Source organism: Acomys russatus, chromosome 27, assembly GCF_903995435.1.
Source record: "Acomys russatus chromosome 27, mAcoRus1.1, whole genome shotgun sequence".
Lineage (NCBI taxonomy): Eukaryota > Metazoa > Chordata > Mammalia > Rodentia > Muridae > Acomys > Acomys russatus.
The window spans coordinates 58,103,754-58,131,610 of record NC_067163.1 but is presented as its reverse complement, the minus strand read 5'-3'; the positions used below and the strand labels follow the sequence as shown (position 1 = coordinate 58,131,610).

The window sequence follows — 27,857 nt, the reverse complement described above, 5'->3', positions numbered from 1 at the left end:
TCTTGCCTAGCTGGCCAATCAGAAGTGAGGAGTGCGTCGGGCGGAAGTACCGTTTGCAAACATAAGCGTAGCGGAGTTCCCGCGGCCGGCGCCATGGAGGACTACGAGCAGGTCCAGAAGGGCCCGCTGAAGCTGAAAGGCGTCGCGGAGCTCGGCGTGACGAAGCGGTGAGGCCTGGGAGCCCGCGGTGTGTCCCCGAGGGCCGGCTCCGTGCTCCGGCCCCGCTTACCGGCCCCCTGTTCCCTCAGGAAGAAGAAGAAGAAGGATAAAGACAAGGCCAAGATGCTGGAGGCCATGGGGACGAGCAAAAAGAGCGAGGAGGAGAAGAGGCGCTGCCTGGACAAGCGCACGCCGGCGCAGGCGGCCTTCGAGAAGATGCAGGAGAAGCGAGTGAGGCTGGTGGCGGGGACCGCGGAGGGCGGGGCGGAGCCCGGGCTCTCACCCCAACTCCTTAGCCCTGCCTAACATAGCCATCCCGTATCCTGGGATGGCAGATGGGGGTCACCACTTCCCGCCAGCAGTTGATAACTGTGAAGTTCATTGGGTTTTTGTTTTGTTTGGGGGTTTTTTGGTTTGGTTTGGCTTTTGTTTTGTTATTTCGAGAGAGAGTTTCTTTGTAGCCTTGGGATACTCGTTGCTTTTAAGATACCACCAAGTCTGTTTACATGACAGCTCCCTTTCAAACCTTCAAATGTGTTTTGTTGTAGTTTGGAGGTGGTGGGTGTGTGGGTGTGTTTTGGAACTCCTACCTCATCTTCCGGGTGCCTGCAATGATTGGTGAACCCCACAAGCCATGCTAGTTACTTTGTTGTTGGTGTTGTTGTTTGTTGTTGACTTTTCGAGACAGGTTTCATTGTGTAGCCTTGGCTGTCCTGGCACTCTCTATAGACCAGGCTGGCCTGGAACTCACAGAGATCAGCCTGCCTTTACCTCCTGCCTGCTGGAACGAAAGGTATGCACCATCGGGAGCTTTATTTTTAGTTTTGAGGTACCATTTGTCTATGTAGCCCAAACTGGCCTCAAACTCACTCTGTAGTCAAAGATGACCTTGTAATCGTCCTGCTTGCTGGGAATGAGAGGCACTCTGTACCACGGCTGCTTTAAGTGGGTTTTAATGCCTCCTTAAGTTATTTCTCTTGGTGTTAAAAGTGAGGGAGAGGAGAGGTCAGAATAAGACAGACTCTCAGCCTGCCAGGCTGTGGGTGGACCAGAGGTGTGGCTCACTTTTTGCCGTGCAGAAGGATTGCGCCCAGGACCCAGTGCAGGCCACGTCCGAGTTGCCCCCCTGCCCAGGCCTGCCTCCTTCTCGAGGCAATCCCTCCCCCCCCCCCATGAGGAGCTAGAGGTTTGTGGACTTCCTCCTCGGCAGAGAGCCACTAGCATCTAACGGGAAGAGGCCAGTGCTACTGCTACACTTTGCAGAGAAAGAAGTGCCTGTCTCCTGAATATCAGGCTGAGCAGCCCCCCTGGCCAGCCCCCTGAACAACGTGTGCACAAGTCACTTGGGTCTGATTTGCTGGTGTGTGGGGGGGCTGGCAGGGCAGCCTGGGTGGGTCTGGTGCTGCCATTTCTTAGAGGGGGAGCCCTGGGATAGCTGTGTCCAAGTCTTAAGTCACCCTCAAAGGGTGTCACCTGGAGGTCATCACAGCTACGGCCTGCATTCAGTTACCACTCAGGGTGAGCAACCGGTACAACCAAGGGTGATGGTAATGCCAGAAGGTGGCCTAAGGAGGAACCATGGCTAGCTAGATCCCATGTAGGGCAGACAGAGGTGGAGATGAGGACTGGAAAAGCATCTCTGAGCCAGACGTGCTAGGTACATGAGTTCTAGGACAGCCAGGGCTATAGGATGAGACTTTTCCCTCCCTTTCTTCCTTTCTTTCTTTCTTTCTTTCTTTCTTTTTTTTTTTTTTTTTTTTTTTTTTTTTTTTTTTTTTTTCTTTTCTTTTCTTTTCGAGACAGGGATTCTCTGTGTAGCCTTGGCTGCCCTGGACTCACATTGTAGACCAGGCTGGCCTCGAACTCAGAGATCTGCCTGCCTCTGCCTCCCGAGTGCTGGGATTAAAGGTATGTGCCACCACGCCCAGCATAGAATGTGTAGTATTTGAACTTCTGGAGTGCAGTGCTACAACACATGGATCACGTGGTGGAAATCCTCCATCTGGCCCACTGGGCTTCTGGGGTGTGCAGCGGTCTGAGGGTTCTGGTCACCTGCTGTGCTGTGAGATGGGGAATGCACTGCGCCTTTGCCATCTCGCTGGCCCCATCCTCTCTGGCTCTCTAGCCAGTAGTGTTCTCTGCTCTAGCCTGCACTCCACTAGAGTCTTCTTTTTTTTTAAACATCTGTAACGGAATAAGGACAGGGGCTGGTTGGCTGTGGTGTGGTGGCCCCCTGAGCACCCTAACTGACATCTTGACACAAGCGACACTCCCCTCGGAGAAGAGTGTCAATGAGGGTTGACTCAGTTGCCCTGGGGGCTGATGAGGGGGGTATGCCGCCCCTGCCTGTCTCCGGCAGCACCAGTCTCTGGGTGTGAGACTTTGGACATTTTATTTATGTGTATGAATGTGTTGTCTGCGTGTACATACATGATGCCCTGCTGCCAGAGGAGGCTGGCAGAGGGAATTCCTGAACCTGGAGTTAGAGAAGATTGTGAGGCACCATTCTTGGTGCTGGCTCTGAAGGAGCAGCAGGAGCTCTTAGCCGCTGAGCTGAAGATCTCTAGCCTCAGGGTTTGGGTTCTTAACTATGAGAGCATGAAGCAAGCGCCCATCCATTTCTCTGCTTTCAACTGAGGGTTCTTTGTTTGTTTGTTTGTTTGTTTGTTTGTTTAAAAATTCTGAACTTTAATATTTATTTATTAATAATACAGTATTAGGCCTCATGTATGCCTGCACACCAGAAGAAGGCACCAAATCACATTGTAGACAGTTGTGAGCCACCATGTGGTTGCTGGGAATTGAACTCAGGACCTTTGGAAGAACAGCCAATGCTCTTAACCTCTGAGCCATCTGTCCAGCCCCAACTGAGGGTTTTAACTGTGAGAACATGAAGCACGCGCCCATCCATTTCTCTGCTTTCAACTGAGTTCTGACCCTAAGGTTCTGTCTCTACTTTACTCCCTTGAAGGACTGTAACCTGAAATAGCAACCAGGTGACCCTTTCTCCCCCAAGTGCTTTTTTGCCTGGGTATTTTGTCATGACAACTAGGACACTGGACATTCAGTCTTGTCCCCTCAGCCCTTCTCCCTGGAGCCTCTTACTCTGCAGACTCTGCCCTGGGCTCAAGGCAGCAGAAGCCAGTTTCCAGCTTCTGGCAGGAACTGCTGGGGTTGCAGGAGACTAAGCAGGCACCTCCCAAGGGGGGCAGCTGCTCCCGACACCTGTATGTGTAGTTGCAGACTGGGCTGTGCTGGGCATGGGGACTTACCCTGGTTTCTTCTCTCTCCAGCAAATGGAAAGAATCCTGAAGAAGGCGTCTAAAACCCACAAGCAGAGAGTGGAGGTGAGCCTGAGCCTTGGGCAGTGCAGCTTGGACTGTTGGGGCACAACCTCAGGCATGGTGCCTCCCCAGGCTCGTTTGGGGTGTGTGAGACCTGTGGTGGAGTATGTGAGATGGGCTGGGTACATACTGGTTCACACTGATGTGGCCTCTCTTCCACAGGACTTCAACCGACACCTGGACACACTCACTGAGCACTATGACATTCCCAAAGTCAGCTGGACCAAGTAACCTGCCCCTGGTGCGAAAGGCAGGAGGCCAGTTGACTGTGTTGATCCTCTCCACGTTTTCTTGAGTGTTCTACAACTGCCTGGTGCTGAGACCAGGCTTCTGAAACTTGATTAAAGTCAGGCTGTTCTTTAACTGAGTTTTGGTGTCAGGGTAGTGCCCGTTCGCATTTGGACTGCAACATTGTGACGTGACAAGGTGAGGTCATTTCTGGGTAAGGGCCATGGCAGGAAGGTCCCCTCTCCACCCCTATAGCAGCCTCTGTCTTCACCTGTACCGCAATGCCAGGCAGGACGCTCCTGCCCAGTGCTGCTGCGTTCTGGGCCACCTGGACATCAGATCACATCCGCAACAGCCACCTGAAGCAAGGATGGAACACGGGTCTCCAGCACATAGCCTGGCCTGCTGCCATGGACGTTACTAATCAGTCTCAGTTCTCAGTGATGACAGACACCTAAGGCTCTAACCAGATGGCATGTGTCACGAGCCTGCTTGCCATTCCTGGTCTAAGGACAGCAAGTGCCAGGCATGGCCAAGGCAAAGTGCTAGTAGACATGGCATAGTGATGGGAGGGCCCTCTTTTGTGCAGATGCTGCAGAGCTGTGGCATCTGGGAATCTATGTGGACCACTATTGAGAGAAGCAGCTTCTGTTGCCATGGATACTGAATGACAGAAATCCAAGGAGCTGTCATGTAGAGAATAAAGCAATGCCAGTCATGAAGTAGCGTCTGAGTGTCATCTGTTCGGGGACACCTTCCCGTTCTGCCTGTGTCCCTGAGTGTCATCTGTTCGGGGACACCTTCCCGTTCTGCTTGTGTCCCTGGAGAAGGAAGAATCCAGAGCGCAAGACTATTTCTCAGTGGGGGAGGAATGAGATGCTCTTGTTTAAAGGGATGTGTGCGCATGTGTGTATATGTACGTATATACTATGTAATTATGTATTGTGTGTGCATGTGTAGAGCACAACTTGGCACATGCTCTTTCCACCATGTACATCCTGGGGATCAGATCCAACTCAGGCTGTGGGCTTGGCTGCAAGCGCCTTTACACCCTGAGCTGTCTCACAGTCCAGATGCCAGGTTTATTCCATCTGTGCTCACGCCTGAGGAAGATGGCATGTGAAGTGTGCATGAGTGGTGTTTAGGACCGTTTTGGATTTGAGACTTTCCAGATTTGGGGAACACACTGATTTTGTAATATGTAATGAGATGTTGCAGTGACTGTCAGGAGTTTGCAAGCGTTTCATTTCTGTTTGGCACCGTGCACTTAGCCTGAAGTTTTTTATATGAATTTTTTTCTGTCGTTGAACATAGTATACAAAATACACAATCTTTTGAAGAATTTTGTGCATGATACAGTTGGGGTGTGAGGTTTAGTTGCTTGGGGGGTTTTGGTTGGTTGGTTTGGAGGGTTGGTAGGGAAGGCTTGAGACAGGGTCTCACTGCGCAAGCCTGGCTGGCCGGAAACACTCCGTGTAGACCAGGCTGTGCGATCCACCTCTGCTCCTGCTTCTGGAGAGCTGGGGTTGAAGGCGTGCACCCCGTGCCCTTTTTACTTCTGTAGGCTCTGTAGCCCAGGCAGAACTACAGTCCTCGCAGTGTGTTGACAGGGTCTCAGCAGGTAAAGGCTCTTGCCACCAGGTCTGAAGACCTAAGTTCAAGTCCTCTGAATTCCACATACATACAAATGTTTTCATTTTTTAAGGTAAGCAAGAACGGAGGTAGATATTGAGAGGGAAATGGGCTAATATGACTGAAATATAAAATTACATTTTGAAATTTGCAAATGAATTTTTTTAGCCTGGGTCTTATAAGGTAGCCCTGGCCAGCCTGGAACACAGAGATCTGCCTTCCAAGTTCTAGCATATACTATACCTTGTTAAAACATTACTTTTTAAAAAACTTACTATTTTGTGTGTCTACGTGTAGTTGTGTATACAGGAGTGCCCGTGTTCCACAGAGTCAAGGACAGGTAGTTGTGAGGCACCAGATGTCGGTACTGGGAACAATTTGGAGAGATCTCAGTGATTAAAGAGTGAATACTGCTGCAATCCTAAAAAAACTGAAAAGGGGGAAGGACAAGCTACCAAAACTGAGATTGATCTCTGGGACCCACAAGATGAAAGAGAGAACTGACGACCCCTACGAGGTGCTTCTGACCTCATGCGTATGTACAGGAACACACACACACACACAAAAAAAACCAAAATCCAGAGGGGGTGCGGGTGTTGAGGTACTGGCTTATTCTCTCGATGGGGGAGGGACGGTTAAGAATGGCATAATTAAAAGAAAATGCAGTAATCAGCCACACTTTCCGCTAAGGCACAGTAGCTAAGTTACACACGTGCTCTCCTGGTTCATTGGGGCAAGACTGGGGTGGGGCAGTCGCTCAGGCGTTGGCAGGTTGACACTGACAGATTGCTGATAAGGCTTGACTGCCATTCAGAGACTGACTTATTTACAGCGAATCACAGCCAGTGACTGGATAGATATTAGGTTACTAGACTTCTGCCGAAAGCAAGGTTAACCCCCAAATCGATTCCGCTTTCAGCGTCCCCCCCCCCCCCCAACACACACACACACACAGAGCAAGGGACTTGGAAGCGTCCACTGCTAGTCAGCCAACACAGGAGCCATGATGCAGTTGCCCCGCCCTTCCAGGTCTCGCCCACTGGGACTTACTTCCGGCCCGTTAAGGCTGGGTGTAAAATACTGCCCAAAAAGTTCGTACTGCGCCTGCCCCTATTCCGTTGCGCGCCTGCGCATTTGCGGCTTCTCCCACCCCAAACCGGACATAACGGTCCACGCGCCGCTTCATGGACCGGAAGTGGAGGGGAAGTGTCGCGGGGCGCGCCGGGCCTTGCTGAACGCCGGCAGTTCCTGCCGTTGCCGCCGCCCTCGGCTACTGCCGAGGACTTCCAAAGCCGCCATGTCCGCCAGCGCCGTCTATGTACTGGACCTGAAGGGCAAGGTACTGAAGGGCTCCCCACCCTCGGCGTTGCCATGCAACCAGCGGGGCCCTCGCCCTGTGGGACCCACCCTGTTGCTAGGTAACTGGCTGATCAGCTCTGCCAGGGCGTCGGGCAGGCGGGGCAGCCTCACTTGCCGGCCCCGCCCTGTTGCTAGGAAACGGGAGGTGGTCTTCCCTCCTCGAGTCCCGCCCCACTGCTAGCCAACTCGGTGGGCTGCGTTTGCTGTGGAACTGCTCACTTTGCCCCTTTCCCGCCTCGAGCGCCTGGAGACAGGGCTCTGTCCTCTGCCGTGGGCCGGATGCTGCTCCTGAGGCGGGACCCGGCGACCCTTGGCCCGAGGCGTGGCGGGGACTAGGGCCCTAGGTTCTCCCTCCGCAGCGTGCAGTCTTCCGCGCTCCCTAGAGCAGCTGTGTGCTTCCTGTGACATTGAGTTGAGAGCGGTGATAGAAGTGCGGTTTTTACCGAGGGGGAAACAGGCTGCCCAGAGTCACACTGATTACTGGGACGTAGCGGTCTGGAAGTCCCCCCCCAAGCATCTTCGCCGGGCAGGGTGCTAAGCCCTGGGCCACCGTGGGTGGGCAGAATCTGTCACAGCTAAGCTCAGTCACTTGGAAAAGCACAAATAAACGAATGTCTATGGAGACCACGTGTTCGGAACTGACTGGCAGCTCCAGCTGGAGGGTCAGGGAGAGCTTTCTTGCCTAGGGAATAACAAAGATTGCTGAGACAGGAAGGCCCTGGACAGAAACAGGAGTATCTGAAAGAGAAAACTTGATTTGTTTGTGTTTTTGCGGGTGTGCACGTGTGTGGAAGGAGACCCTGCTACCCTTACATAGGCTCTTGTTATCAAACTCGGGTCACTAGACTGACTAAGCTAGGCTGCCTGGCCTTTAACTACATGGATCTCCTGCCTGCACCTCGAGTGCCTGACTGATTTCTCCCCTACTGCTTTTATGAGACAAGGTTTCTCTGTAGCCCTGGCTTGGCCTGGAACTCACTCTAGACCAGCTAACCTTGAATTCAGAGATGGGCCTGCCTCTGCCTCAGGAGTGTTAGGATTAAAGGCCCGTACCGCCCCCACCTGGCAAGCACCTGGCTTTTATGGAGGATCTGGGTATGGAACTCAGGTCAGTTTGGAAAACACTTTACAAACCGAGCTGTCTCCCTAGTCTAGTGTTTGGTGTTGTGATGCCAGGGATAGATCCCAGTACCTCCAGTATGTCTAACGAGCCCTCTGGCAGGGAGCCACAGTGTGCTCAGTGCAAACACTCCTACAGGAAGGCATTCTCAGCCTTCAGAGACGGACTGTCGGCCCGTCAGGGTGGAAGGCAAGTGGCCAGCCTCTTATGTTTAGAAGCTACCGGAACAGGTCCAGCCACAGTAAACAAGTGCGACATTCATCAGTGACAGAGCAGTGGCCTCCAGGCTGCAGGGAAGAGCTAGAGTGGTTAAGAAGTAGGGGTGGAGTGCCCCACCCACAGCGCTTTCCTTAGTCCCGTGAGTGTGTGCCTGCCTTGGATGCCACCCAAGGTCAACAACTGCTCAGTCCCAGACCTGCGCTTCCTCTACAGCCTTCTGGGAAGCAGGGTAGGGGCGGTGTTCCCTAGGTCTTGTGGCGTGTGTTCTGCCTTCCACCCTGGTCTAGAGGTACAACGGGCTGCCTGTTGTGGCTCGCTTGTTCCTTCAGCATGTCATTGGTGCTAGCAAGTGCCCCATCCTGGGCTAAAGCTGTGGAACAAGACTCCCAAGTGGACTCCGTCCATTTCTGCAGCTGAGGTGTGTGACCATAGACAAGCACCTTGGCCTTTCTGGGCCTTGCTGTGCTAGCTGGTCTCAAGAGCCTTATCTGGGTTATTGAGTACAGGTATGAGACAAGGCTGGCCCTAAGCTAGGCCCACAGAGTATGGTATTAGGCTCCACAGGCCTCTTGGCCTAGCAGGAAACAATTGGACCAGCAGCCAAAGGGTTGCTTGGCTGGTGTTTGGCAGTCAGAGAAAGTTACAAAAGACTTCCAGGCAGAGCTGGGCACCTGAGGTGGCTCTGAGAAGATGACAGATGTCACAGTCAGCAGGTTGGGTGTAGGGCAGCCCACAGACTGGTGGTGCCACCTTAGGGATTCAATGGAAGGAGGCTCCAGGGCCACTGAAGTTCCAGGGCGCAGAGTCCCTGGGATGGACTGTGGACAGACCTGCCTCTGGAGGGCACTTAGCTGCTTCTATTGCTTCCCCAGACACCCCAGCAGCTTCTCCCCTTGGTAGAGCAGCCCAGGTGACCCTAGGTCTGAGGAACAGAGCTTTCTGGCCCCTGCCCCCATGCTGCTCTTCTGGGCACTGACAACAAAATCTCAGGCTTTCCCCTGTTGCACACAAGGACCTGTTGTCTGTGTCCTTATCCCCCACCCAGTGACTTTCTATCCATGTGACCCCGACTCATTGCACTTCAGCCAGTGGGGACCACGAAGCAGGTCTCTGGACAGTTTGTCTGCTTCTGCCTTTGTACTCATGGAGAGCTACGCGGTGTCAGTTCAAACAGCACCTCCTCCAGGAAGCCTCTCTTGCTTGCCCTCCCAATGCATGTTTATCTGTCCGCTCCCTTCTCCTGGGACATTCTGATGAGAGTAGACACTCCAGACTCATTCCCTGCTGCATCTTGACCCCCAGAGCAGGGCCTGGCTGTCACACGAAACTCATCAAGCTCCGGGGTGCTGTGCTGAGGCCAGGGAGCCGGAAGAAGGCCAGCCTGCCACATGCTCTGGTGGAGAAGGTCTGCGAGTGACAAAGTGCACCTGGAGATGTCCAGGGTGACTATAGGGCACCCTGGAGGCCTGGGTCTCAGAGGTGGACAGTGCTGCTGTAGGACAGGAAATAGAATGGGAGTGTCACCCCGTCCTGGAGGCCCGCTGTCGCCCGGGCACACTCTGACAGGTTGAGCAAGGACAGGCTGCTCTGTGTAGTTTCTCTTGAAGCTGATTCCTCTTCCATTTCAGGGGAAGAACCATGGGGTGAAAGGATGACAGATAGATGGGCTGTCACCTCAGGGTCTCACCTGTCTCCCTCAGCTGCAACCCCAGCTCAGAATCGGTCTACCACCTTGAGTCTCCAGGGGCTTCCTGACACTCCTTCCCATTCCTCAAGCCTTTATTGAAGGAGAGACTGTTGAAAAGATCCCCTTCATGCCAGGCGGTGGTGGCGCACGCCTTTAATCCCAGCACTTGGGAGGCAGAGGCGGGTGGATCACTTTGAGTTCGAGGCCAGCCTGGTCTACAAAGTGAGTCCAGGACACCCGAGGCTACACAGAGAAACCCTGTCTTGAAAAAGAAATTAAGAAAGAAAGAAAGGGTCCCCATCTATTCCCCAGGTGGCTGTGACAGTGCAGCAACCATGTCTGCCTTGGCTGCCATAGTGGTAGCCGCCATATAGGCACATGGTGCACATTTGCTCACCAGGACAGCCCTGTTGAGGTGAAAAGTCAGGTACTCATAGTCATCCAGTGCCTGGACATCTAGGGGAGAAAGTGGGCTTAAAGCTGCCAGGACACCAGGTCCCAAAGAGCACAGGCAGCCACAGAGTGAGTGGAAGTGAGAGCAAGAATGCCCCTCAGATCCTGGCCTTGCTCTCTGCTGTGTTCTCTCAGGCAGGCAGCGCCACCTTTCTGGCTTGCAGTCCATCTTTAGAGCTAAGAAGCCTACCATGTAATAAAAGACAGCAAGAGGAACAGCAGCAGGCAGTGGGAGTCCCTCACCAGGGCATCACACCCAAAGGCTTGCCTGGTGGGTGCTATGTCCCTGCAAGGCCCAAAGAGGACTTAGGAAAGGAACCACCCTCGCTGCACTCGCCCAGCTAGAAGTAACAGAGACAGTTTTTTCTGAAGTGAAAGGATCTGAGGTAGGTGATGCCAGTACAACATAACAGCTGAGGAGAGCTACAGCACCGCCACATGGCCAAGCAGCCATGCAGTGTGACCAAATAGGCACTGTTACCCTGAGTGACCAGGACCCTCCTCAGCCCTCAGCCACAGTTCCCATGTGGCCCTTCCCCTGCAGCCACCCATGTTGCCATCCCATTTTCTCAGGGTCATCCAGGGTGCACTTCCTGGCTGGTTTCTTTCACAACGCACAGCGACTCTGAGGGTAGAGCCTGCCCTGGGCATCCTCGTGGCCTGCATCTCAAGAGTCTCATGTCCTGCATGCACGTTGGGTATATGCACTCAGCAGACCCCATGGAAAATAGTGATTTTTTAAAAATATTCATGTGTGGTAGAGAGTCTGGGTATGTACACAGGAGTGCAGGTGCCCCCAGGAGGTCAGAAGACATGAGATCCCCCAAAGCTGGTGTTGCAGGCAGCTGTGAGCTTCCTGATGTGGGTGCTGGGAACTGAGCCTGGGTCCTCTGGAAGAACAGCAAGGCACTTAAGCAATGAGACATTTCTTAACCCCTGGGGATTTGTTTGGTTGGTTGGTTTTTGTTTCATTTTTCTTTTTTTGTTTTTATCGAGACAGGGTTTCTCTGTGTGGCCCTGGCTGTCCCAGACTCGATTTGTAGACCAGACTGGCCTCGAACTCACAGAGATCTGCATCCAAAAGTGCTGGGATTACAGGAGTACGCCACTGTGCCCAGCCAGTTGGTTTGTTTTTTGAGGCAGTTCCCCTGCGTAGCCCTGGCTGTCCTGGAACTTGCTTTGTAAACCAACCTAGCCTCGAACTCACAAAGATCTGCCTACTTCTGCCCCGAGTGCTGGGATCAAAGACATGTGCCACTATGTTGACTGTTTGTTTGTTTTTTAACTTTTATTTATTATGTATACAATGTTCGGCCTGCGGGCTGGAGAGATGGCTCAGCCGTTAAAGGCTAGGCTCACAACAATGTTCGGCCTGCATATATGACTGAACACCAGAAGAGGGCACCAGATCTCATTATTGGTAGTTGTGAGCAACCATGTGGTTGTTGGGAATTGAACTCAGGACCTTATGAAGAGCAGACAGTGCTTTTTACCTCTGAGCCATCTCTCCAGCCCTGTTTGTTTGTTTTTTGAGACATGGTTTCTCTGTGTAGCCCTGACTGTCCTGGAACTCTCTCTGTAGACCAGGTTGGCCTGAAACTCAGAGATCCCCCTGTCTCTGCCTCATGAGTGTTGGGATTAAAGGCATACGCCACCATGCTCAGCAACTCTGAGGTTTTGTGGTTTTTGTTCTTCTTTTTGCTTCTTTCTTAAAGACAGAGTCTCATTATGTCTGGTCTGAAATGTACTCTGTAAATCCCCCTGCTTCTGCCTCCAGGTGCTAAGGATAAAGGTGCGCATCACAGTGCTTGGCAGCGTATTTCCAGCAGGGAGCATGCTTGCTGTATAAGTGTGTAGACTTGTTTCAGATCCTCAGAACTTACATAACGCCAAGACCGTATAGAGGCCCGGGATCCTAGGAGCATCCTGGCTAGCTCTGAGCTCAAGTGAGAGACCCTACCTCAAAATGTACAGTTGAAGAAGACACTCCATGTTGTCCCCTGTCCTGTCCAGTCAGACTCACATACACATAGAAAAAGTTGCATTGAGCTGGGTTTGGTATCTCATGCCAATAGTCCCAGTCAGCATTCCAGAGGTAGAAGGATGGTCGTGAGTGTGAGGATATCCTGGGTGAAGTAATCTCAATAAAGCAAAAGCGCAGGCATCTTTCTTGTCAGAGCAGGCTCTCCCCAGACACCACAGCAACTAGGTGGAGACTGGAAGGATTGGCGGGCCCTCAGATTCTGGAGCGTAGTTGTGGAGTGCTTTGAGAAGATGCAGACCCAGGTTCTCCATGCATCTGTTGAAAGGCAAGGCCTTGTCTCAGCTCTGGCTCTATTTAAGATTCAGCCATTGAAGTATTCGTTTATGTAGGCTGGGCGCCATCCCAGCACTCAGGAGGAGGCAGCAGGAGGAACATCGTTGGCTACACAGTGGATCTGGGATCTGCCTGGGCTCCTAGGGCCCACCTGCACTCCTGCTCCACTCTCCTCAGAATCCATGGACTCCCAGCTTCTCCTCCAGGAGGAGCCACTGGGTCATGCTTAACTCTGGTGTCACCTTCTGAGTGATCACTAACTTTGCAGTATGGTTGCCCCATCCCACAGTCCCCCTGCTCATGGGCAGCGGTTCAGATGCTCTGTATGAGGAGGAAGACCAGGCAAGGACTGTCTTTCCATGTGCAGGCCTCGGGGGATCCCATGAACTTGGGTTCCTCAGGGATCAGGCGCCCTGACCTGTCAGGAGAGCCAAGTGCACCAACGCGCCTGCCTGCGTGGAGTGCTCTCAGGACAAGGCTTGCCGGTGTCTGAGGGTTTCACTTCCACCTCTCTCCTGCCCTCTGGCTACTGCCTTGTGGTGGGACTTCCCTAAGGTGGAAGTCAGACTGGCCTCAAGGCCTGTCCCTTCACAGATGGTCCCCACGGGGACCCCAGGCCACCCCTTCTTTCTTCCTGATGCAGGTGCTCATCTGCAGGAACTACCGTGGGGACGTGGACATGTCAGAGGTGGAGCACTTCATGCCCATCCTGATGGAGAAGGAGGAGGAGGGCATGCTGTCACCCATCTTGGCCCACGGTGGCGTTCGCTTCATGTGGATTAAGCACAACAACCTGTACTGTATCCCTGTGCTGTGGACGGGGGCTTGGCAGTGACAGGCCACCGCATGCTAAGGATTCCAGAAGCTGTAGTGTGGGTCAGGAGGGGCACATGGCAGGAGTGGAGGTCAGCTGGGCCTGGGGTTAGCCTTTGGGATGTGTCTGTTACAGGGGGTAGGTCTTTGCATGGGTAGGGCTGTCTGCCAAATGTGAGCAGACTGGAGAGAGGGAGCAGAGCAGGAGTAAGGAAGTTCTCGTGTACCCTGCACCCCCAGCCCCACCTGAGCCTTACACCAAGCGTGGTGCCGGGTGGAAACCCACCATGGCTACACCCACCACTTGCAGCTTTGGACAGACCTCTCGGGATCTGACTGTGCAGTAAGCAGTGGGATGCGCCAGCTGTGCAGCTGCAGGTCCCTCAGGGTCAGTAAGTAAATGCGTGCGTGTGGCTGCCTCTTCCCATGGACACGTTCTTGCCCTCTCACCCAGGCTAGCGATGATAGGTAGCCCCCCTCCCCCCCTCCGCCGCAGGGTGTATCTCAGGGAAGATCCCCATCTCTGGAAGCCTGAGCATGGCTTTGGAGAGGATATAGATGGCCTGGGACCCCTAGAGAGATGCCTGTCACTTGAAGCCACACTCCAGGCTGTGGCTGTCCAGCTGCAGGAATAGGCAGGGCACGTGTGGTCTGAGTCCCTGCCACTATGGTACTACAGTGTGGCCACAGGGGCATGGGAGGGCGCTGCCTGCATTGGGGCATCCTCCACCATCATGCTGTGGTCTCATGAGTTCCCAGCTTGTGGCTAGGCTAGGTAGTGCTATAGCTGGGTCAAGGCTCAGGTGGGCATGGCCTCCCTCCTTCCCAGGCCTTCCTGCCAATTACCTGGGCCAGGGGCACAGGTGTGACATTAACAGGAACTTAGGGGGTTGATCATAGGCCTCCCTTGGAGGCTGAGGAACAGGAAGCAGGAAGCTCCTGGGGGCTGGCAGGTTGTGCCAGCACAGCCATTGCAAGTCTAGCAGCCTCAGACAGTTGGGGAGATCTGGAAGCTTCTGTAGAAAAGGTGATTGGAAGCTGGGTATGGTAACACACACCTATAATCCTAGCACTCAAGGAGTCAGAGGCAGGTGATCTCTGTGAGTTTGAGACCAGCCTGGTCTACAAAACTAGTCCAGGATAGCCAGGACTACACAGAGAAACCCTGTGTTGTGAACCCCCCCCCCCAAAAAAAAAGATTGGCCTAAATGCAGTCAGCAAGGCTAGGAAGGTGTTGTGTGATAAAACTTGTGCCTCTGAGACACTACACACACATCTACTCATCCCAGTTAGGGAGCTCAAGACAGACCAAAGTATGAATACCACTGAAGACCAACTTGGCGAACCAATGAGTTTTCCTGGAGCTACATATAGGACTATGGGTGAGGGGTTACTTACAGGAGCCTAGCCCAGCATGTTCCACGAAAGCTGGGAACCTGGGGCTCACTGCACAGCCTGCAGGCAAGCAGTTCAACAGGTTAGCGAATGTCCCTTCCAAGTGACGCTGTCTAAACTGCTGCCAGGTAGCTCGACTGCCCCTGCTTCTTGTGGGCAGCTGGTCTGCTCTCAGAGTAGTCTTTACAGCTTTGCTTGTTTACTCTTGGGAAGAAGGGGCCTAGAGAATCTGCTCAATCTCGGGGACTTCTGAAACTATTTGGAGTTGTTTACCTTCCTGCTTAAGGAGCTTTCCTGCAGGACAGAGTGCTTGAGAGTGTGTAGACAGCACTCCACCACTCCTCCTCTTCCCCTACCTCTTATATCCGTTTGTTTTGTTTTGTTTGTTTTTCGAGAAGGGATTTCTCTTTGTACCCATTTGGTACCCTATACCTATTGTTTTTGTTGTTGTTTGAGACAGGGTTTCTCTATGTAGCCTTGGCTGTCCTGGACTCACTTTGTAGACCAGGCTGACCTCAAACTCACAGCAATTCACCTGCCTCTGCCTCCCAAGTGCTGGGATTAAAGGTGTGCACCACCACTGCCCGGACCCCCATACCTGTTTTAACAACTCATTTTTCCTTTTTATTTTTATTTTTTTAATTTCTATTTTTAAAATATTTTCCTTATAAGGATATTTTGCCTGCATGCATGTCTGTGCACCATGCCTATGCAGGCCAGAAGAGGGCATTGGATCCCCCCAGAAGTACAGTTACAGCCAGTAATGAGCCACCATGTGGATGCTAGGAATTGAACTCAGATCATCTGGAAGAGCAACCTATGCTCTTAGCCACTAAGCCATCTCTCCTGCCCTTCATTTTTCTTTCAATTATCCAACCTCAGCTAGGCTGTAAGGTAGGTGGAAGGACCATTACACCTGGTTGTCTTCAGCCAAGTTCTGTTTATCAGGGTTAGTGGCTATCAGTTCTTCATGGACACCATACTTAGTGCCTGGTTGGTGGGACCCTTAATGGTGGCTTCCCCTGTTGCTCACTTGCACAGAAAGGTCTGTGGCTGTATGGTGAGAAACTGTGCATCTGTCACATAGGCCTTAGGAAGTGTACCTGCCAGCGTCTCCCAGACAGGTGGCTTGTGCACGGCTCCCGTCCGTTTGTTAGGCCTCATCAGGAACAGGCCTCTTGTTTGGAGAACATGCCGGGTAGCAGAACATTTCACAGGAATGCCAGCAGTCATAGCTACTTTCCAACTTATATTGGCTTTCCTGTGGACTTTATATGGACCCAGTAGGCAGCTTCCAAGGTACCTGAAAGGAAATAGCCCATACTTCGGTTTGCTGTGAGCTCTCTATCTGGGGTGCATAGGTATGTATATAGCATCCCCCCAGAAAAGTTTTGTCGCACAACAGAAAGACAGAAACAGATCTGGCCCTGGATGATTTCCCCGTGCAGCCGGGCTCTCCCAGTCTTACTCCTAAATGCAGCATTCAGAAGCTTCCGCTTATGCCCTCCATTTCCTTTGTCCCACAAGCCAGGCCCCCTGGCTGCTTACTACATGTCCCTGGCCTGCCTCAGACTGGGCCTTAGTCATAATTTTTGACCCAGTAGACACCTGGAGTACTGCTCGGGCAGGGAGACGTGGGGCTGGGCGCCTGTGCTGTGGTACCCCAGTCTCAGAAGGCTCCTTGACTGCCACCATGCAGTGGTCGCCACCTCTAAGAAGAATGCTTGTGTGTCACTGGTGTTCTCCTTCCTCTACAAGGTGGTGCAGGTAAGGCCCAGCTGTGGGACCTCCCTTCTGGGATTGTAGCCTTGGGTACCTGGGGATGCTGGGCCAGGAGACTGACTTCATCTCCTTGTGGGTGAGAGTCTCTGACCTTCAGTGCATCCCCACTGTAGGGAGGAAAGAAAGGACACAAAATGGGCAGACATTATTGCTGTGCAAATGTCCTGGGGCAAGGGGATGTGAATAGCCTGGTTTTGCCACCTATGGTGGGCAGGATATGGTTGGGGTGCTAGGGTGAGCAGGGATGCAGGGGGCTATGGGCATGTTTCTCCCCAGAACTGGCCTTTCCCACTTGTTCTAATGACCTGCTTGCTTTGGTATTAGTATAAAGGCAGGATCCCCTCCTTAGCCTCCTACAACCAGCTACCCTAGGGACGACCAACACCGTAGGGAGGTAGGCAGCAGCCTCAAGTCAGAGGCAGGGGTGGCAGGCACAGTCAGGAGTGACTGCAGAGGCCCCAGGCAGCTACAGTGCCAGCACACATGCCTGTGTGCTGTGTTCAGATCCTTGGGTTCAGGGCCTGACCCGGAGGCCCTCGCCTCTCAGCTGAGCCCTGCTCCCCTGACCCGGCCCAGGTCTTCTCTGAGTACTTTAAGGAGCTGGAGGAGGAGAGCATCCGAGACAACTTTGTCATCATCTACGAGCTGCTGGACGAGCTCATGGACTTTGGCTACCCTCAGACCACGGACAGCAAGATCCTGCAGGAGTGAGTGCCCATGCGCTCCCCAGCCCCACAGGGCCTGAATTGCCAGCTTGCTCCTCCTGCCCTACTTGTTTTTTAGTTACTTTGAGGCCGTGTCCTGCTCCTCCTGCCAGCTGACAGGAGGAGGCCACATGTCCTGTTCACTAGACACTGGACGTGGGGTCCTAAGTCTGGGTGGTTTGTTTGGTGCTGGTATTCGACCCTGCAGATACTTGCTGCTGAGCCCAGGGCTGGTCTTGGGTTTCCACTGCTGCACTTTCCATCCACTCGATACAACCTGGAGTGCCAGCTCCCCCCTGACTGGGAGCCCAGGGAAAGCTGCCACTCTGCTGTCCCGGCGGGGTGGGGTCACTGGGTGGCCCAGGGCTCAGTCCCCTCCAGGTGCCCACAATGCTGACCACCCCGCACCAGTGTCTTGCCTCTGAAAGTAAGTGTATGCGGGCAGTCACTAGAGCATGCACACTGCCGGGTCAGAGGTCACCCCTCCGAGAGCCTGCCCTGCACCCTAGCTCCATCCCAAGGTCAGGGCCCAGCATTGTGTGTCACCTCTGTAACTGAGCGGTTGGCCCTACAGGTACATCACTCAGGAGGGCCACAAGCTAGAAACAGGGGCCCCTCGGCCCCCAGCCACCGTCACCAACGCTGTGTCCTGGCGCTCGGAGGGCATCAAATACCGGAAGAACGAAGTGTTCCTGGATGTCATTGAGGCCGTTAACCTCTTGGTAGGCTGCTTTTGCTCCTCTTCCCTAGCATGCCGTCTTTTCCAGGGTGGAAGTCAGGGACAGAACTAAAAACCAGCAGTGTAAGCCGGGACCGTGGCAGCCGATGGCAGGGCTCAGCTCAGCCCCACAGACACCTTGCTCTCCCTGCACCAGCCTCTCTCTCTCTCACTGTAGGAACAACATTTTGGTGGCATTCAGGAGACTGAGGTAGGGGAACTTCCAGTTCCAGACCATCTAGGATCACACTATCTCAGGGAAACAAAAATAAGCTGGGCAGTTATGGCACACACCTTTAATCTCAACACTTGGGAGACAGAGGCAGGTGGATCGCTGTGAGTTCGAGGCCAGCCTGGTCTACAGGACAGTTAAAGCTGTTACACAGAGAAGCCCTGTCTCAAAAACTGAAGGAAAGAAAGAAAAAGAGAAAGAAAGAAAGACAGACAGACAAAACTAGAGGGGCAACAAGGTGGACAAGATGGCTCAGGCCCACAAAGCCTGACCGTCTGAGCTCCGTCTTGGGACCAATGATGGAGAAGAACTGACTCCTCAGAGCTTACTCTGACCACACACACGCACGCACCCATGCACGCGCACACAGAGATCACAATAATTAAATAAATACAATTTAGCTTAAAAAAAAAAAAAATACAGGGCTGAGGAGATGGCTTGGTGAGCCAGGCTGCCACAGCTCAAGCCTAGTGACCTCTGAGCTCCATCCCCAGAGCCCTCAGAAATGTGAAAGGAGAGAGCACCACAAAGTTGTCCTCTGATCTCCACACAGAGGTGGTGGCACCCCGACATGTACATTGTACACACTCACACACAGTAATAACATTTTAAAGTGAAAGTAGATGGACCCACAGAGCACTTGTGTACAAGCTTGAGGAACTAACACGTGTGGAGGCTGGGAGTGGTGGTGTGCGCTGTAACCCATCACTGAGCATGGGCACAGGAGGGTGAGCTCATGGCTGTGACTGTCCGCAGACCCCACTCTGGAATCCTGTTGCCACCCCACAAAACCACACACGCCAAAACTGTGGTACTTTTCTAGGATGCTAGCGCCATGGTTGGCTTGAGCGTTTGGCTTCTGTGGTCCTGGGTGCAGGACCTGTACTCACGGGTGTGTCAGTTAGTGTGCCGCTGTCACAGAATACCTGACAGATGCGGCTTAAAGGAGGAAGGGCTGGTTGTAAATCACAGCCCATCCTGTGCAGACGTCACGGCCACAGGGCTGTGGGCAGCTGTCGCCTCGTGCCCACAGTTAGGAAGGGAGGGGATGCAGCTCTGCTCATGCTTCTCCCTTCACTCCTGCAGAGCCCACCTCACATGCTGCTGGTCTTCATGCCTTAGTGAGCCCAGACAAGGCCTGTTCCAGGGCAACTGCAGAACCTGTCGTGTTAGCAGTTAATTTGCAACTGTGTGTGTATGTGTATATGTGTGTTCCATACACCCAGTTTTATTTATTTATTCATTTTTGCATAGTGTGTGCTCTTACAGCCTGTTTCCTTTGTTGTGGTTTGTGTTTTTTATGGTTTGTTTGTTTTGGGGTTTTTTTTTTTGTTTGTTTGTTTGTTTGTTTTTCGAGACGGGTTCTCTTGTAGCCTTGGCTGTCCTGAATTTGCTTTGTAGACCAGGCTGGCCTCAAAGACATAGAGATGCCCCTGCCTCTGCCTCCTGAGTGCTGGGATTACAGGTGTGCGCCACCACGCCCAGCTCATTTTGGTTTTTCTTTTTCTTTTTTTTTTTCCTGAGACAGGGTTTCACTGTCTAGCCTTGTGTTTGTAGACCAGGCTGGCCTTGAACTCAGAGACACCCCCGCCCCCCGCCTCTGCCTCCAAAGTGCTGGGATTACAGGCGTGCGCCACCATTCCCAACAGTGTGTTTTTGTTTGTTGAAAGCGGGTCTTACTATGTAGCCCTGGCTGGCCTGGGATTCTCAGAGAACCACTTGCCTCTGCCCCCAAAGTGCTGGGGTTAGAAGTGTGCACCTCCACACCTGGCCCAGGGCTTTGTTCTGTTTGAGACAGGGTCTCCTTATCTCTGGCTAACCTAGAACCCACAGAAGTCTCGGGGCTACTGAGGTAGCTCAGCTTCCTTAGTCAAAGCAAAAGAACAGAGCATGCTTTAACTATTGATGCTGACAGTGTTCTTCTCCACTAAGTGATCCAAGCGGCTGTGAGACGTCAGTAAGTCAGTAAAGGGCTTAGAGCGCCTAGCACAAGGTGTCACTGTACCTACACCGAGGACCTGCCTCAGCCTCCCAAATGCAAGGCGACAGGAATGCAGCTGCCATACCGTTTGACATTTATCTTTCCCCATGTGTTAGGTACTTCTCTGTTGCCATGGTAAAACACCATGACCACGGCAACTTAGGAAAGTCAATTTGGGCTTGTGGCTTCCAGAGGGCTAGGGCCCATAACGGCAGGGACAGCATGGCAGCAGGTGGCAGGTATGGTGGCTGGGGCTGAAAGCTGAGAGTTCCAACTATAAGCGATAAAGCCCACCCCAGTGACACCCATCCTCCAGCAAGGCTGCACATCCTAAGCAGCAGCACCAGCCAGTGAGCATGCGCTCCAAAGCCTGAAGCTCTGCAGGGGGGGGGGGCGGTTCTCAGTCAGACACCACACCCTAGCCTACTCTGAATCTGCCTACATCTTATTGGAAGTGAGTTCTGGTAGGCAACCATTTTTAAAACCTAATCTGAGAACAGGCCTGGTAGCGTCCACCCATTGTCCCAGTACTTGGAAGGCTGAAGCAAGAATATCATAATTTTGAGGCCTGTCTGAATTCCATGGTGTGACTTTATCCCCCATCCTCCAAAAGGAAAATCCATTTTGTTTGTGTGTGTGTACGTGAGTACGTGTCTGTGTATGAGCATGCGTGCATGCTTGTGTGCATACACGTGGCTCATGCTTGCTGAGTTTCTGGACTAAGGGCTGCTGTTTTGCTTTCTTTTCTGCTTCCTATGCTGTGTCTCCTCCCCGCTCTCCCTATGGAGACATTTCAGGGTTCCATTATTTCTTCCTCGTGCTTCTGCCCTTGTGTCATGGTGGTTATTTTAGCGGCTTCTGCAAAGCACCTAGAGCTGTGTGTTGTTGCATGGTGACTTTTGGCAGTCAGTGGCTCACACCCATGATGCTGCTCCCCTGAGGACCACAGAGGCCTGGGAAGGCTTCCCGCCATTGCCCAGTGTAGCGGATGCTGGCACAACATGCGGAGAGCGCTGCTGGCTGTGCTGCTGTGTCCTGCATCCACTGCTGCCGTGACATGGCTCCTGTACCACCTTCCAACATTGGGCCAACATTGGAAAACATGCAGGTGAAGCAGCAGCCATATTTGCCTCATACACCCTGCTGCCACCCAGAGCTAGTGCCTGCTGGTAGACCGTGCCTGGCCTAGGTTCCAGTAGGCCCTCTGATGCTGTCATGGTGACATCACCCACACCGCGGCCCAGCTGGTCATGGTTCTACTGCTAGACAGGTGCTCTCCTGGAAGTGAGGCATCACGGGTCCTCCGTGCTGCTTAACCTCCTGCCCACATCCGGCTGTCACTTGTCCACCCCAGGACAGACGCTAGGGAGAGAGCCATGCTTCAGTTGCACCAAGCATGCTGGAGCCTCACTTCACGTGGCCCCTGCTGTTCCAGGTCAGTGCCAATGGCAACGTGCTGCGCAGTGAGATTGTGGGCTCCATCAAGATGCGGGTCTTCCTCTCAGGCATGCCTGAGTTGCGTCTGGGCCTCAACGACAAAGTCCTCTTCGACAACACAGGCCGTGAGTAACAGCACAGCACAGAGGCTGGGAGGTGGTTTCAGCTGAGCCCAGATTTACCTACTGGACAGCCAGCTGCTTTCAAGTACCAGGCTTAAGAAAATGTCTTGGTCATTGAGGTGGCTCATCAGGTAAAGGCGTTTGCTGCCACACCCCATTACCTTAGTGTGAACCAATCTATCTCCATATCTATCTCTATCTCTATCTCTCTCTCTCTCTCTCTCTCTCTCTGTCTGTCTCTCTCTCTCTCTCTCTCTCTCTCTCTCTCTCTGAGACAAGGTTTCTCTATGTAGTCCTGGCTGGCCTAGACTTGCTTTATAGACCAGGCTGGCCTCAAACTCACAGAGATCCATGTGCCTCTGCCTCTGGAGTGCTGGGGTTGAAGGTGTGTGCCACCACAGCCAGCCCTGGTGTGAAACTCTTGAGCCCACGTGGTAGTAGAAGGAGAGAGCCAGTTGTTTGTTCTCTGAGTGTCAGATGTGTGCTGCACACACACCCCCTCCCATCCACAAGAAATAAGATGTAACAGAATTTCACATTGCTCAAAAGGCCTCAAAGGCCTTGCTGCAGCTTAGTAAATGGCCAGTGTGGACCCAGCAGGCCTGGGTTCAGTACCCACCAGCCCCCAAAAGCCAGGAAGGTCTAGTGTCGCATCTGCCTGTCATCCCATCACTCAGGACATTGAGGCACAAAGACTATGAGGTTGAGGACATCCTGAGCTACAGTGCGAGACTGTTGGGAGGGTGACAGAGAGTCACAGTCCTAAGCCTTAGATGTCCTCAGGGAGGCCCAACCTACCCTATAGTCAGAGGCCTGCTGTAGAGCCTGGCCCCATCTTCTGGCCTCTTCTCTTTGCATGTGGGCTGTTGGGAGGTCACACACCAAGGCTGGGCTTCCAGTCCTCCTCACTGGGCACATCACCGAGGCCCTCTTCAGATGCCTGCCCCCTGCCAGCCTCCTGGACTTGCTAGCCCTACCTGGGCCCTCTGAAGTGGGTGGGTGCAGCCCACGGCCACTTAGCACGTGTTTCCTATGCGGAAGACATGGCATGGCACAGGCAGCCCGGACCCCAGGGCTCCATTCCAGTATCAGGCTGGGATGTGGAGGTGGAGGATGACAGGAGGTACCTAGGAACTGGCCGCTTCTGCATGCAAACCGAGATGCCTTCTGGGTATGGGACAGGCACTGGTCTGCTAGGGTGGTCTTGGCAGTGGGAGCTTTTGCGCAGGGACGCTAGACCCCTGCGACCTTCACCCCTGCCCTGCATAGGAGGGAAGAGCAAGTCGGTGGAGCTGGAGGATGTGAAATTCCACCAGTGTGTGCGGCTGTCACGGTTTGAGAACGACCGCACCATCTCCTTCATCCCCCCGGATGGAGAGTTCGAACTCATGTCCTACCGCCTCAACACCCATGTGAGTGCCTCCCCGCCCCTAGGTGGGCAGAAGCCCCTGCTCATACACAGTAGTCTCTTGGAAGAATGGAGCCTTGTCTGGCCTATTTTCCCTCAATAGCATGAGACTGGTGAGATGGCAGCAGGTGGGAGTACCTTCCTCCTTCACCCCACAGGTGAAGCCTTTGATCTGGATCGAGTCCGTGATTGAGAAGCATTCCCACAGCCGCATCGAGTACATGGTCAAGGTCAGAGTCCAGGGCAGAGTGCGGTCCCACTGTCAGGCAGGGACTATGCGGCCCTGCTAAGGTGGTTGGGGGTAGGGGTGGGGGGCTAGACTCCCGTCCCTGCATCCAGAGCCTCTGCCTGGGGTGTCCTTACAGGCCAAGAGCCAGTTCAAGCGTCGGTCAACAGCCAACAACGTAGAGATCCACATACCAGTCCCCAACGATGCTGATTCACCCAAGTTCAAGACTACAGTGGGAAGTGTCAAGTGGGTCCCCGAGAACAGTGAGATTGTGTGGTCCATCAAGTCCTTCCCGGTGAGCCCCCAAACATCCCAGTTTCCACCCGTGTGCCGCCTGTGGGACGGTGATTGCTGTGAGCGAGGGGCAGCGCTGCGGCGTGGCAGTCCGGTCCCAGGAACATAGGTCCTTCTATGCACCCTCGCAGGACTAGGGAGGGCAGGCCACAGGCACATCCCAGGAGGCTTCCTCTTGGTGCTCCAACACAGCCACACGGCAAATGGGTCCACACACAGTAGGGGAGCCCTGCAGCTACCTCTGCCCTCACCCTCGCCCTCCCCTGTGCCACCCCGCAGTGTTTCAGAGATGAAGCAGTGAGAGCCAAGGCAGGCCGACTTCTTCTTTTTACCCTTTCTGTGCTTTAGGGATGACCCCAAGGCACCTCAAGCATGTAGACTCCCACACTGCATGCTGGCCCGAGGGCCTTGCATGGAGTCAGGGAGCATAGGTGGGAAGGACAGCCAGGCTCAAGGTAGATGCCATCTAGTGACACACCGACTCGCTTTCCCTGGCCCTGGTGGCCACTGTTTTGCTTTCTCTCTGGTTTCAGAGACTGCAGGAGACCATCTGTACACGGAGTCACACAGTATGGGCCCTTCTGTGCAGCTGTTCGCCACATGGCACAATGACGCAGCTCATGTGTCCTGCATGTTGCTGATAAAACTGCACACCATGTCCCTTCTTTTTCCACTGACCGGCACTGTAGTTGAGCCTACCGCTGCAGGGAATTATGGGTGTTTCTGTGCCCTGCCTTCTATTCTCAGGCACATGCCCAGAAGCAGAATTTCTGAATGGTTTCCAAAAAGTATTTTTAATTATTTGAGGATCTGCCTTGGTGTTTTGAGTAGTTCTGGCTTCTTCCTGTCTTTCGTGTTGTTTTGGGGTTTTGTTTTGTTTTAAATTTTTTATTATTATGTACGCAGTGCTCTGCCTGCATGTACACCTCCACACCAGAAGAGGGCATCAGATCTCATTATGGATGGTTGTGAGCCACCAGGTGGTTGCTGGGAATTGAACTCAGGACTTCTGGAGGAGCAGTCAGTGCCCTTACCTCTGATCAATCTCTCCAGTCCATGTTTCCTTAGTCTTAATTTATGAGTGTGCACCCAGTTCCCAGCCCAGTCAGCTCTCCCTCACTTCCGTTCACTTAGGGTCGTTTTGTTTACTGTTGATGCACATAACTATTTCTCTCAGCCCCACTCTAACTACCCATGAGAGGTGCCCTGAGCATGTGGATCCCACTTCTACAGCTTCTGCTTTCACATGGAAGCATTTTTGTTTTTGTTTCTCTGGCTTTTAGTTTTTCGAGACAGGGTTTCTCTGTGTACCGTTGGCTGTCCTGGACTTGATTTGTAGACCAGGCTGGCCATGCCCAGCCTGTATTTCTGGGTTTTTTTATTTGTTTCTTTGGTTGCTTGGTTTTTGGTTTTGTTTTTTGGTTTGTTTGCTGTTGTTGTTTTTCTTTTGTTTTATTTTCTGGTTTTGTTGTTGTTTGGTTTTTCAAGACATGCTTTCTCTGTGTAGCCTGGGCTGTCCTTTGTAGACCAGGCTGGTCTTGAACTCCGAGAGATCCACCTGCCACTGCCTCCTGAGTGTGCATTTTTGTTTTGTTGAGACTTTGTTTGAAACAGGGTCTCCCCCTGCCACAAAAAAAGAAAGAAAGAAATAGGGTCTACCTGGGTAGTATCAGTGGTCTGTACTCACTGTGTAGCCTGGTCTCAGATTCACTCTAGACTGTTCTTGAACTTGCCACCATCGTCCTGCCTCTGTCTCCTCACCCTGGGATGGCCAGGCCTTGCTTACACTTGCTTTCTTGTGTTTCCTGTGAGTGCATCTTCTCTCTACATTTTCTCCTCATTTTGTTAGGTGCTAGGAGTCAAAATGGTTTTTTGGTGGTGGTTTGTTTGTTTTGTGAGGATTTTTGTTTATTTGTTGTTTCTGTGAGATTTGGGGCTTTTGTTGGTGCTAGTTGGTTGGTTAGTTGGTTTGGTCTTTCAAGACAGGGTTTGTCTGTGTAGCCCTGGCTGTCCTGGACTCACTTTGTAGACCAGGATGGCCTCGAACTCACAGAGCTCCTCCTGCCTCTGCCTCCCGAGTGCTGGGATTACAGGCGTGAGCCACCACACCCGGCTCAGGAGTCAGGGTGTTATTTACTCCATCTCTCATGCAGAGTTCATGGTGTCCTCTATGGCTGGGAGCTGATGCAGGGAACCTGCTCCCCAGCTCCAGTTATAGCCACTCCTGCTGCCCGTCAGTCTGAGCTCAGGATCCAAAGGCCATGTTGTCCCAGGTATAGCTAGAGCTGGGGTACCTGGCACAGGCCTGATGCTCTACAGAGCCAGAGCCAGGCCACGGTCCCAGCCAGTCCTGACTGGTCCTGCCTTCAAACCACCTCCATGTTATTGCTAGGCTCCTGGGAACTGAGCCCACCCATAGCTCAGTGCCGTCTCTCTCATAGTCCCCTTCAACCTTTTACTGTTACCTTAGACTGTTCTGAGACCAAGCAGAAAGGCCCGTGTAGTGGGACGCACCCCTCTCCCCAGTGTGATCCCAGGCTCCCTTTCCCACCACAGGCAGGCTGACCTGTCTGGCCCAGCAGCCACCCCGTTCTTCCTCGGAGTTGGTGAAGCCATTTCACAGCCTGACCAGCTTCAGCTCCTGGGAGCCATGGGCTAGCCTGGGAGACAGCACACTAGTTGTGGACTGGGAGCTGCCTAACTGTCTCCTACCTTGGCTCCCAGGGTGGCAAGGAGTACCTGATGCGGGCCCACTTTGGCCTCCCGAGTGTGGAAGCTGAAGACAAGGAAGGCAAGCCTCCCATCAGTGTCAAGTTCGAAATCCCCTATTTCACTACCTCTGGCATCCAGGTATGAATGTATCAGGACGGGCCTCCTGGGACCACACTTAAGCCCCGAGGCACAGCAGAACCTCCAGACCCTGGTTCTGGCATGGGGACCCTCAGCACGTGTGTGGGTGAGGGACACCTCCTTGTCCCCTGAAAAGCCCAAGGTCACCAAGGAGAAAGCATACAGCCTGGCTACTGGCTGCCTCTGATAGACCTTCAGTGCTGGGCCAGGCCCGCCCCCGTGGATGAAGGGTGCTGGTGGGGGTGCGGCACACTCACGGCTTTTGTGTCCAGGTGCGCTATCTGAAGATCATTGAGAAGAGCGGCTACCAGGCCCTGCCCTGGGTGCGCTACATCACACAGAACGGAGGTGAGTGGCTGCCCGGCTGTCAGGACCTGCAGAGCTGGTCCAGGGCTAGGGCTTACTGTGTGGAGCTGAGGGTGGGTGCCCCGTGTCCCTGTGGAGAGCTGAGAGCTGAGGGTGGGTTTCCTGTGTCCCTGTGGAGAGCTGAGAGCTGAGGGTGGGTGCCCTGTTTTTCTAGATTACCAGCTCCGGACCCAGTGAGGGGCTCTGCTACCACCCCAGCCCACCCAGCCTTGGGCACATTTGCCACACTCACCGAAACCGAAGCTGGAGGGTGGTCCTGGGCACACAGCCGCCCTCCCTCAAGCCTGCGTGGACCCACACAGAACTCCTTCCCTGGTCCCACTCTGATCCAGGGTGGGAAGAAAGGGCCTGCCAGCCTCTCCTAGGGACAAGCCAGCTCAAGCCTCGGCTCCCAGTGCCACATGCCTGGCCACTTAGCACCCTGTGGACGCCATCCTCACCCAGCACCAGGGCCTCCTTTGTTGCCATTGTGTTGAGCCTGTTGATCACTGTCACTGTCATCTGTTACCGTCCCACCCTTTTCTCTGTGTGTCCTGTGCACACACCATGCAGCACTTGAGAGCAGCTGTCCTCTCCACGCTGGTCTATGTCCAGGAGAGTTGCTGTGCCCAGGCCAGCTGTGCCCCCTGTGCTAGCCCTTGGCCACATCAGTGTTTCCCCGAGAGGGGACATGGCCTCAGGTTTGCCCCTGAGGGTCACTGGGCGGCACAGGCTACCCTTACAGCAGAGGGCCACGTTGCCCTCCACCTTGTGTGTGTGACAGCTACATTAAAGTCCCATTTGTTACACTCAATGCCTGTCCTTTCTCTGTGCACCCTGGATGGCCACTGACTCCCCTTGCAGGAAAGGAGGCCCAGCAGCGAGGGGACCACGTGGCCCCTCCCCCTGGTAGCTGGAGTGCCCTTCCAAAGGGGCACAGGATACCCTCAGGACCTCTAGTCTGCCTGTCCCACCTGTGCATGATGGCTCTTCTCTGGTGGTCTGAGGGTATAGACTCCCAGGTTTCCA

The 27,857-nt window shown here is 53.5% G+C and overlaps 2 protein-coding genes across 2 annotated transcripts; both read left to right on the top strand.

Annotated features, from left to right (window-relative positions):
• Positions 1-4,142, top strand: Fam32a (family with sequence similarity 32 member A). Its single transcript, XM_051169698.1, has 4 exons — positions 1-167; positions 249-390; positions 3,453-3,506; positions 3,666-4,142. The coding sequence occupies exons 1-4, from the start codon at positions 94-96 to the stop codon at positions 3,732-3,734; spliced, it is 339 nt and encodes a 112-aa protein (XP_051025655.1). The 5' UTR covers positions 1-93; the 3' UTR covers positions 3,735-4,142.
• A 2,392-nt stretch (positions 4,143-6,534) lies between these two features.
• On the top strand, positions 6,535-27,656 carry Ap1m1 (adaptor related protein complex 1 subunit mu 1). Its single transcript, XM_051169687.1, has 12 exons — positions 6,535-6,702; positions 13,162-13,318; positions 16,426-16,493; positions 17,085-17,215; positions 17,787-17,934; positions 21,579-21,705; positions 22,972-23,114; positions 23,269-23,340; positions 23,476-23,634; positions 26,358-26,483; positions 26,756-26,831; positions 27,004-27,656. Exons 1-12 carry the CDS (start codon positions 6,661-6,663, stop codon positions 27,024-27,026), a joined length of 1,272 nt encoding a protein of 423 aa, XP_051025644.1. The 5' UTR covers positions 6,535-6,660; the 3' UTR covers positions 27,027-27,656.
• The last annotated feature ends 201 nt before the right edge of the window (positions 27,657-27,857 follow it).